This window comes from Scomber japonicus, chromosome 23, assembly GCF_027409825.1.
Source record: "Scomber japonicus isolate fScoJap1 chromosome 23, fScoJap1.pri, whole genome shotgun sequence".
Lineage (NCBI taxonomy): Eukaryota > Metazoa > Chordata > Actinopteri > Scombriformes > Scombridae > Scomber > Scomber japonicus.
Genome location: NC_070600.1, coordinates 14,934,888 through 14,947,054, shown reverse-complemented (window position 1 = coordinate 14,947,054; position 12,167 = coordinate 14,934,888). Strand labels below are relative to the sequence as shown.

Below are 12,167 nucleotides of genomic sequence, written 5' to 3'. Positions count from 1 at the left end.
GAAGTAATTCATGTTGAGTGGTCCTGCTATGAGTTCATTTATTATGTGTCACCAGGGGATTATGACCAGTGGTCAGTACGTTGTTGACGAGCGACCCTCTGAACTTACAGGATTGCTGCTGTTATTACAAGAGAGAATAAATGTACACACACAAACACTATTAAAACACACTAAATGAAAAGGCTAACATAGATGGTATACTCCCCGCTCACAGCCTTCATGCAATAAAGACTACAGACTTGGCTTTCATCTGCTGGACAACAAGTCCAACTGGTAATAGACCTGTAATAGACCTCAAATTGCCTCACCAAAAATCACAGGCTCAAAAAAGAAAGTCCAAGGAACAGAGAGAACAAGACAACAAAAGTAGCAGAGAGGCAATGGCCAAATATCTGGCCCAAAAAAAGTGTGAAGACAGTATGTCAGGTGAAGCTGAATGTGGCAAAGGGGAGGAGCTAGGCAGATTATCAAATAAAACTTTACATAGCTTAACCTTTAATCAATATAAGTTCAATGATTAGATTTTTTTTTTAAACACTGCCGCACTGCCCTTATAAAGCTATTATATTGCAACCTATTGGTATTACTAATGCTTGCAAATAAGTGTTGTAGTGACGGCGAGAAAAAAATGAGACATAGGATATAGCTGCAGTGATGGTTACAATATAATAAGCTTTACGTGTGGGTAAGCCTCTGTTTATATTATTATTATCTTTATTCCAGTTGACAGTTATACACAGTGTTTTAGATGTGCACACAAATTGGACAATACTTGGTTTATTGAAGCCCTCAAGATGATAGATGATGAATACATTTATTTCTTGATTTAATTTTATGATTTAATACCTTGCAGTCATTTCTTCAATCAATGTTTGATTTTGCTTTTCTCTGATGCCTCATTCATTGGAGGGCATTTCTCCTCCCCCTGTTTAGTTTGTAGGTAAAAAGAGGAATATAACTGTCTGATTTGAAAGAAAAAATGTCTCTATGTTTGACTTGACTTTCTGTGCTTTATAATCATATTGCGTATATGTATGTAAAACAGAGCATGGCCTAGGAAGGTCTATATCACTGGATTTGGGATTGGTTGTTAGAGACTCCATCTGTGTCATTACAAGGCTAATAGTCAAGAGCTTATTTGAAATTGCCCCTGTTGGTGTTAGAGCTAAGAGTGTATGGGTAGTGGTGCTGGAGTGGATGAGGATGAGGAGCCTAATTTGGAACATTTTGTCCAGTTGGCCATAATTCCCAATGGCTGGCCTGTGTACTGTACATCAGACCTAAATTGTAAAGAGGTGAAATGTTTCCTTTTACTTCAGTATCTTCAACCTGAAAAGACTGAAGATGAATAAATTAGATGGACGTTTTTACAGAAGAGATTACAATTAAATTTACATGCATTTCTGTCACTCACTGACTTCTCTTTCTCTCCCTCTCTTTCTCTCCATCTCTCTCCGCAGAGTGCTCAGTTCTACAAGGTCACCACAGAGAACTACCATAAAGCTGCAGACCAAGTGAATGCCAAGTTCAAGTAAGCTCAGACACAGTTAATCCAAACGCTCTAAACCATATATCACTAATTCATAACCTTTTCTACATGTTGGATTTCTATTGTTAATTTATCATGGAAAAAATGTTCACAGTAAGCCCTTTTGTAATGAACAGGAGGTGTGTATTTTGTGCTATCTAAAAACGATGCATTCATAGGCTATTACAAGTCCATGTGGACCAGTGATTACATTATTGAATTATGCTAGCCACATTCTAACCTACGTCTTTCAATCAGAACCACATTAGCCTGCCCCATTAGCTTTTGTTGATGATGTGGCTCACTGATAAGCCTGATTGCATGTTGATGATAGCTGACGGGGCTTTTCTTGTGCTCTTAGGATGTCTCACTATTAGAAGGGCATACTGTATTGTGTATAATGTTTCCTACATCAAGATAGGAAGTATAAGATAACCTTTGTACTGCAGAAAATAATTCTGCATTGGCTTTTATACAGTGCAGATGTTTTTCTCTCTCTTGGTTACTGCTCCGTTCATCTGGTACTCAAAATATTTTAAATAGATATTTTGGGATCTATATTTATCCAAAGCGTATTATAATACTTGAGTCCTAAACCCTGGTTGTGCTCTAAATACAAAAGTCGGTTTCTACCACACCTTGCAGTGAAACGAATGATCACTTTACTAAAACTATTAGCGGAGGAGGTAAAATTAAACATCCAAGCACTCATGGACGTAGCACATATCCAACACATATATGTAACTCAAGAAGATGTAGAATCTCTTCCCATCCATGTTCCATCTGTCTCCTTAATAACAAGCCATTAGGCTCCATAGTAATGTAGGGAAAGTGGATGAGGAGCCTGCAGGAGGTGGGGCAAGAATGGGCCATGGCTATGGGCTCTCCTCTAGGGAGACTGGGCTAATTGTGTTAGCTTGTCATTAGCTGGCGCTAACACTGGGATCATTGTCTCCCTCAGAAATGCTGGAAACTGATTAGCCTAGCCCACAGGGGGTTCAGCGCTAGACTCATGGAAGCTGGAGCTGAGACTTCCCAAATCACATTAAAGGAAAAAAATACACTGGAATAACATTAGTGCAAAATGACAGTGCTAACTGCAAGCGAATGTTGAGCTAAGGTAGTCATGTGACACAGGCCTTAGCACAAAGAGCCGTGATTGGCTGATTGGATTAAAGGAGGTGCATTAGCAGGGTTATGGCTGGATTACAATGGTGGCAAGGTAGAAGAGGGAAGGAGTAGCTGTGTGTGCGTGCATGTGTATGTTTGTGCTAATGAAATGGCGGGAAGGTCTGGTGTTACAAGACAGGGGCAGGGATGCATTGAGGGGATCAGAAAGGAGGGTTAATTGGATTTAACAGGGCGTGTTTGGCCCCAGCTTGTTTATGTGTGTGAGTTCAAGCATCATGGCGTATGTTTGTATGCACTCATATGCTGAACATCTTTTGTGAACATAATGTGTGCGCCTTCTGTCAAAGCTCTCTCCCTCTCTCTCTCACTTATGACAGAGACCCCACAGAGATAAGATGCTATCTGTGGCCTCTGTTGAATAATAAGAGGAAATATTTTTTGTCTTTTGATTTCCTCAAAGTTTAAAATGTCCCCCGGAGATTAAAAAAAGAAAAAAAGTAAAGCCAAGGTTTTATCCGTACTTGATAGAATTAACATTTGATATGTTAATGTGAGGATGTTACAAAGTGAGGAAGATGACATCATGACATCTTTCTTATAAGAATGTCATAATTTCCCCACTCTAGCTCATGTCAGTGCCACTGTAAAGGAGTGATGGTACTCTAGAGATTGATTAGTTTTAGGATTGATAATAGGCTACGGTTCATTATAGTGGAGGAGAAGATGTGAAGGTCCACGAGAGGCTGCATGAATATTTGTGTGAAAGAAAACTTGCGCCTGTTTTTGCAGGATTTTTTTAGGGTGAAGCCCTGTAATAATCATTATGGTAATTAAGTACTGTGTTTTCTGCAAAGGGTCTGGAGTAAAAGTGATTCATCAGGACAGGACTACCAAGAAAAAATCTAAAAAGATGCAGTTGAATGACATTAACAAGGACTGGGGAAAATTGAAAGATGAAAATTTGTTGAGGTGTGCGTTGCAGCTGCCATTCTCCTGCAGCATTCCCGCCGAGTTTTCTGACAAAGATCGAGCTTTCCCAACTGGAACACAAGTGCATCACTGTGATCTCATTACATCCACACACATATACAGTCAAACTCATACAAAATGTGTGTATATATATATATATATATATATATATAAATTTAACTTTAAAATTTTCATTTCTCTCCCAAAAAATAACAGACACATTGGCAGCATTTTCTGAACTGAGCGTGAACAAATGGTCTTGGTAAAATGGCCCCTCTAGTCTAGTGTCTGAAATTGTTGCTCTTAATCATAAACTGTAGTGTCATCTTGCTCTGAAAGACCCAGACAAAAGACATTTGGTGAACAGTTCTTCGTGAATATACACAACATGTAAGAGATAATGTAAGAACGCAGTATGTTAGACACACATACACACACTCACATTCGGCCAAAGCTTTTATTCACTTTCCATGTGACACTGACTGGAGATAAGAATTCCTATAGTTGCCTGTGGGAAGGAGGCTATCTGTCTCCTCACCTGATTTATATGCTGCCACGTTCACCACTAGTTGTTTATCCAAGTCTGATGCATTATCACACTGTCCAGTACTGAATGTGTGACCTTTACTGCACTACATGTAGGCTATGTAAGGGTGCATACATGCGTGTGTGTTTTTCACATGGAAGATTAATGCACTCAAGTGTGCTCACATTCATGCGTGTGTCTGCACTGGAGAGTGTGCGTGTGTACGTGCATGTGTGCGTGCGTGGTGTCTCGACGGGCTGCAGTGACCCAATGGGGCTTTAGTTTGAAATGCAAGCTGACAGGCATGGAGGAAAATGATAGATGTGAGATTATGCGAAAAGATGGAATGGGGAATGAAAGAAACGGTGGCGTAGTCCTAAGCTTCCTGTCAGTCCTAACCTTTGGCGGAGGCTTTAGGCTTCTTTGTTGAAGCTGGTCACTCTGTGTTTCTCAAGGGTCCCTGCAGAATTGAGATGGGACAGGCACATCACATACTGGTGAATGGGTGGGTCTGACAGTGCTGTGTTATACTGAAAGATTGAGATCCTCAATTCTGATGTGTCCACCCCCCCTTTCAAGTGGACTCCTCTATGTTTTCTGCCTTGATGGTGACATTTGTCATAAGATCAGAAAAGGCAATGCATTTTCACGCTTCTGTGTTTGTGTGCATATGTGTATCTAAGCGGCGCATTTTCAGTTCCGCCCCTATACAGTTGGCCGTAGAGAATAAAATCTCATTTAAGTCCGTCAATTCACTGTCACTCCTCTCCTCCCTCAGGCTACACACTCACTTCTTTTGTCTGTTGTTTATTTTTTAGCTCTTTTGAATAAATCTTTTTTTAATTTAATCCAGTTGACAATAACAGCAGTCCTCACTTCGTCTCCCTGAACACACGCACGCACACACGCACGGGCACACACACACACACACAAAGGTGGAATGAGGAGGCGTGGAGCAGAACTTGTTGCATGTAAATGGCTCGTTGTTTTTCTTCATAATGCCGGTGCGCTGTGCTGCTTCGGTCAAGAGACCACACCTGACAGCCTGTATTTTCCTCCATACCGTGTGGGAGAAAGAGCCCACTCATCCCTCCTTTAGCCCCCTATAACTGGAAACAGCAAGCAATAAAAATAAAAAAATGTCCCCTCTTACTGCTTTTATGTCTATACATTAATACATTGCACAATATTAGAAGAGAACTACTCGATAAGTAAGATGCTTTATGCTAAAAGTTTTGCAGTGTAGCATTTTTTCAAGCAGTGTGTGCCATTGTCAAATGAATTATGGCTTCATTCTAGTGAACAAATAAAGACAGTGTTGAAGTTTTGCCAGGGGTTTATGTCACTTAAGTTTAGGACAATTTCCCTCATTTTCCACAAACCATTTCTTCATGTCATGAAGGTTGTGGACACAAAATTTGAAAATCCCCTGCAACCTAACGCAATCCACCACAATAGCCCAGCAACAAAGCATTGCAGGACTATTGCGTTGTACATTTGTTTTATCTTTCATGGTACTGGAGAGGATAAATACACAGGAGGAAACCCAGCAGGTTCCCTGCAAAATCCAGCCTGCTGCTGAAAAATGTAAAAAAAAAAAAAAAAAAGTGCAGAGGCAGGTAAGGGGGGGGGGTTCATTTTCTTTTCAGTGCACCTGTTTGTTTAAAGGAGTGATAGTGATGTCTCAAAATTAATGAAGCAAAGATTTATTGATATTTTAATTGCGCCAAACACTGGTTCTAATTACTAAAAAATGACAGGAAATAAATTAACAGGCAGGTCATTGCAAAGTACTCCACTTGTAGTTGAGCAGTTTTTCTCAAAAGTAGTCGAGGTAGGAAAGACTGAGCAGCGCTTTGACCCCTCTGTCAGGTGAGGTTGAACCACAATTCCGTAGCTAGGCAACCTGGGTGCAGGGACAAGATGGTGGTCAGCTGAGGAGACAGAAGTCAATAACTGCTTTAAAAGCTCTTCTTTCAGCCTTAAGAGGTTTGCCGTGCTGGCTGTAAAAAAGCACACACACTATTCTGAGGACCTGTGTGGGCGCACACATGGACATACAATACGCACACACCTTTTAGTGGCCGATTTAGTGACTTGGCTGCATTGGAAATGGGCGGGAAACTCACTCACAGCTTTTATTGCTTTTTGCTTCGTCGCTTTTTGCTTTGTATTTGTTGTTTTTTATTTCTTATATGCAGCACAGTGACATGTGAGTGCTTTTCTCCTCCTTCATTGGCATTTCCTGGATTTGCAGAGAATATGTACTACATGTTTACCACTTCACATCATTACTGTAATGTCATGGTGTCCTTCACAAATAAGCATCCCTTAACCAGTGGCCGTCTTTAGTTTCAATTTATATTGGTTAAATCTTTCCAATATTACCCCTGCTTGAGGACAGAGGACAGTTCCCATGGAGTGCATATGGAGAACGGTCGAAAAGGACACATGCTTGCTTTCTTCTTTGTCCCCCTCACTGCTCACTTAATAACAGTGCGTTCTGTCTTAATTTAAATCTCTCTTGCTCACTTCCTCTTTGTTATTGTCTGCTTTTGCCTCGCTTCCTCACTCATACGTTCTCTCACTCCATTCTTCAGCAGTCTCTTATCGCTGCTGCTTTTCTTGATTCCGTCTCCCTCTCTCTCTCTCATTCAATCTCTTATCCATGCTGATGGATTTCACTGCGGGGGGTCACTCAGGTCTGCTTTTAAAAAGCAGCATGAGTGAAATGTGTGTCATTTTTCTCCTTAACTGGATCATTTGTATTTATTTACCCCCCTCAGTACTGACACCTGCCTTAACTAGAGAGAACATGAGGGCTATTTAAAGGGGAACCGGCACCCACCCCTTAACCCTATTAACCCCTAAGTGGACCCAAATGATGATAAATAGAGAATGTGGCGATTGGGAACTCAATCTGGTGGCAGGCTTGGGTAATCCATACTGTCGATTTAGCTACAGTATGTGTTGCATGTGTGTGGTGTGGGTCTGTGCGTGTTTTTTTATGTGGGTGTGTGGGTGAGATAAATACTCAAAACAGACCAAATCGGACCATAAAATGGCTTCTTCCTGTTCTTGTGGAAGTGCTTTTAGTCATAATAGGATGATTACTCCATTAGTAAAGTTATACGACAGCAAACCAAATGGTGTTTTCTATGATAGGGCTGCCTAGCACAAACAGGGCCAAAGAAAAAAACAACCTAAAAATCTAGAAAAATCCTATAAAAAGCGATGAGCAACAACTCCTCCGAATTACCAATTTAGTGTTAGGGTTAGAATTTTTATTTATTTGCCTGGTTGCAGCCATTACATATTGTTCCACCCAATGCGGCTTTATCTGTGTGCCCTGGTGTGACAGGTCTAATATGTTAGAGACAGGAAGCTGTGCTCTTAGTACAGCTGGAGTGAAAACTCTTACAATCATAGTCAGAATCCTCCAGGGCCAGTTTTTTCGATCAATATTAACACTTTGTCCAGGGGACGGTTTAATGCCAGCCACTATTGAAATGGGCAATGTCCTCTTGGCCCTTGCATCTAGGGTCTCTGTGATTGTGCCTGCCATCTCCTTTCAGCATCAGTGTATGTGTGTGTGTGTGTGTGTGTGTGTATGTGTGTGTGTGTGGGTGGGTGTGTGTGAGTGTGTGTGTCTGTCCTGAGTTATAATGTATCTGAAATTATGACAGATGAACGTACATGTTTCCAGATGTGTCTAACACTTTGTTCAACTATTGAAGCATGGTGTATCCTTAAGAGAGATCTATGAATGTCATTTCTGTACACGGCTGTACATTGTTACAGCAGATGGTAGTCATGGTCAATATATGTTGGTGTGAAAAATGAACTGATACTGTTACTCGCTCAGTCTATTGGCATAACACATGCATATCGTATGAAAAATCCCAACATCGATCTCAATACATCTTGAGCTCGCAGTCAATATGGTCTTTGAAGAATGTGGTCATGGCCATAAACCCATCGGAATATTCCCCCTCTATGGAAATGTGCTGACTTGTGCAGTGGGAGGCTTGAAAGAAGGGATTGTATTAAAGACCGTGTAAAGTGAAAATATATTTGTGTTCTGAGTTAGTCACATCACAGACAGATGTGTTATTAACCATCCTTCCAAATTTGAATGCTAGAAAAATTGTCTAAGTATGTAAAATTATCTTTTAAAATCATGAAAAATCAAGCACTTCTCTGTGCTGCCAAACGCTGGGGGCGTGTCTGCTGAAGGCGCTGGAAACACACCCACGCGAGGAAGGGGGCCGCCTCCGTGTAACATAGCAACAGTAGCAATGGACGCTCGCGCTAACAGCATTGCAGTGACCCAGCCCTACATGTTTGAGCCATCAGAGCCAGACACTGACTCGGAGTCAGACAATGAACATGCACAATCTCGTGCCTCACAGTCTGCAACAGAATGGTAATGTATGTCTCCTATTTATGCAAGTTAGCAATATGTATTACTGACTCTCTGCTATGGGATACTGACGCCGAGCTAGCAACCGAGTTAGCTGCCGAGGTACGCTCCCACTGACTAGCTAAAAACGTTAGGGTTTCATGTAATGAAGAATTGTGATTGTTTTGTCTGTTTACAGATTAAACACTTGATTTTTATTACTGTTTCATTAATTTAATTACTCATTTTGTTTATACCTAATAAAGGTAGTACTAGTATTTGTTTTTTAGAGTGTAGTGGGTGGTAAACCCAAGTAAATTCAGTTTGTCCAGCTTTGAAAGGAGGCAGTTTACTCGTTTTTTCAGATCACACTATTCAACAAATGTGGGGAAACGCATTAGGTAACTAATTAGACTACAAAAAAGTTAAATATAACACTAGCCAGTTTCACTTAGTCAGTTACTTACCTGTCTTCTGATTAATTTGTGTATTGCTGAATGTCATCATTACATCACACAGGCTGAATAAGACAATATGCTTCAACTGATTAGGTAATTTTGCTGAACCAGGCTTCATACTGAACTGACAACTGAAATGGTTAACATTTGTCACACTGTGATTAAAAATGTACTTGTGCAGGTGCACATGTGGAGAATGCAGAACAATGCCCACAGAGGTTGAACATGTCTGCTGCAAGGAGCTGAATGCTGTATGTAAATAAAAACTGTTTTTCACAATAATAATTCAAATAATGAATACATAAGCAGCAGCATACTAGATGTCTAGCACTAAAACACCTATTACACATATTCCTATAGGTTCAGAGTAGATGTGGAGAGCTGCCTGAAGAGCCACGCTGCATGACTCTTCATCCAGGCTTGGAGCCAGTCTGCCTGAACCCCTACTCCCTGCAGAATGCCCTAAACATTTATCAGGCAGACCATAGACCACTGGCGGAAAAGGAAAGATCTGGGTAACGTAGACAATATAATAATTGTTTTACTGATTTCGGATATTTATAAATTACACTTGTGTTGATCAAATGACATGCCTTTCAAAGAGAGGTAAGGTTTAGTACCCGGGAATAAACTTACATCATTTATACAATCATATTATAGTTGACTAATGTATACAGTGTATTTCATTTACACTCAAAGCACATGAGTGATGCTTGACTGTATCCATTTTAATCCTTCATCTTCCTGAGCTATATATAAACTCTCATGTTGGACAGATAAGTACTGGTTCATTCTTTAGCTGTTTTTCACTACATAGTAAATCAAACAACATGTACATCACCTTGATATATAGATGTATAAACTGAATGCACATGATTGGACATTTATACAAGCAATCACTAGATTATTATTATTATTATTATTTCTGAAAATGTAGCTATGTGGTCGTGGAAATTCCTTGGAAACTGCTGTCCATTTTCTTGTCCATCCATTTAGCCAATATGATGAGGTAGACTGCAGGTTGATGAATCAAACTCATCTTCTGAGGTCCCAATCTGTAAGACATGACAAAAAATGTGGAGGGAAACAAATAAGTTCAGTTTGGTTTCAGATAGGTTCTTCTAAAAGACAACACATGTCAATGTTTTGTGAAAGACAGCTCCAGTGTCAAATTTGATTACACAGAGGACAACATACCAAAAGTAAACATACATAAAAATATAAATCAAAGTATTTTTCTACATTTTTTATTACAGGCGTGCTCACTACCTGGCCTACAGGAGTTTTGTGTCCTGGTGCTGGGGATACCTGGGAAAGGACAACCGGGTTGTCATCCCCTCCTGTGTTGTCCTCCGCATTCATCAGGAGTACCCTGATGAAGATGGGGAATACACAAGTTTTAAACCTCCCCTTTAGATTGATTTATTATTTATAGTTTATTGATTGCTTATAATGTTATTTGTTTATAAAATGTGTCCAATGTAAAATAAATGTATTATTGAGTAATGATATATTTGTGTGTGTCACAACTTCTTTTACAATGGAGGCTGGTGGAGCTCTGGTCCTGAGATTGGCTGAGGCAGGAGTAGGCTTGGGCGGTATAAAGGTGTTGCAGTATACCAAGGTGCTTTCTGAGTGCTTCATACTGTTAGAGTGGTTTAATTTCAAATGTTTTAGTCACCACGGAAATTAGTCTCCAGAAATGTGTAATAAATACCATACACTAAGGTAAATGTCTGGAAGCTATGAAGGCTTGAAAAAAATATATATACCGCCCAAGTCTAGGCACAAGGTAAGTCACAGGAACAGTGGCTGCCAGATATGCTGGAGGAAGACACTGAGACCTGTACATGGGAAAAGAAAACAGGAATAAGGAAAAGAGACATTAGGCTGTCATCATGAACACTGCATACATACACACAACATACCTCGTGGGTACCTCGGAAGCCACTTTGACGCTCATTTTAGGTGTCCCTCGGTCCATGTTTTACATTACACACAAACGTAAAACCTCAGTCTACATATAATTCCTTGTCATAGCTATATTGGTGCACATAAAATATTACCTGTCGGTTATCATTGTGTTGTCAGGTGGATGACGCTCAGGGAATAAGGCCAAATAATGTCACGATTACATGCATGCTAACATTACACGGGCATGACAGGGTGCATGATGTAAAATCACTTTCAGGATTTGCACATTCAGCAAAATGCATTTAATTGCCTAAATGTACAGTATTATAACTTATAAGCACATAACGTTACTTACACTCTCTGACGGGCACATAATGCCGGTGGCGGTGATGATGGCACCTGCTGTCGGCGGGATGGGAGGATGTAAGCCGGTGAGGGAGACGGTCGGTGGCGGTGATATAGGCACCTGCTGTCGGCGGGATGGGAGGACGTAAACCGGGGAGGGAGACGGTCGGTGGCGGGCACGTAATGCCAGTAGCACCTGCTGCCGGCGGGACGAGAGGACGTAAGCCGGGGAGGGAGACGGTCGGTGGCGGGCACGAAGCCGGGGAGGGAGACGGTCGGTGGCGGGCACGTAATGCCAGTAGCACCGGCGGGACGAGAGGACGTAAGCCGGGGAGGGAGGCGGTCGGTACGGCACCTCTAAACAGACACAACGGACTGCTCAAAAATCCCGACTTCCAGTGAAGATGCACACACGAGGAGGAGTCATGACTAGTTAGCTAGCTGAGAGCGAGCTGGAAAACGACTGAGGCTAATGCGCTGAATGTATTTATACTGCAGTAGCAGCAGGGGCGGATTTATGATAATTACCGCCGCGTTACGTAACGCGGCGGAGATTTCAGACCCGCCTACTAAATCCTGACACAGAAATCTGGAAACACAGTTTGTGAAGCCTAGCTCCACAATTCAAATCTAAATGGTTGAAATGCTTTTTACACCTTTTTTAGAAATACATTTATGACCTATTTAATGTGTTTAGAAGAAAATGTCTGATTTCACTTTACACGGTCTTTAAATGATATAGGGACACCTTGAGGTGGGAGACAGACAGTGAGAAGGAGTGAGCAGGTAATCTGTTCTGCTTTATTACGTGTTAAATGGGACACATTCACCCTCTCATATCATTTCTGCCCCTCCTCTCAACCTCGTTTTCTGTTCTCTCTTAAAGGAAAACTT

At 41.0% G+C, this 12,167-nt stretch overlaps 1 protein-coding gene across 2 annotated transcripts in view; it reads left to right on the top strand.

Annotated features, from left to right (window-relative positions):
• chchd3a (coiled-coil-helix-coiled-coil-helix domain containing 3a) overlaps nucleotides 1–12,167 on the top strand; it is a 76,283-nt gene that overhangs the window by 54,093 nt on the left and 10,023 nt on the right. For both annotated transcript variants that reach the window (XM_053313954.1, XM_053313953.1), the window contains exon 7: nucleotides 1,461–1,531. In XM_053313954.1, coding sequence (XP_053169929.1) covers nucleotides 1,461–1,531 — 71 coding nt within the window. The remainder of the gene's footprint in view (nucleotides 1–1,460; nucleotides 1,532–12,167) is intronic.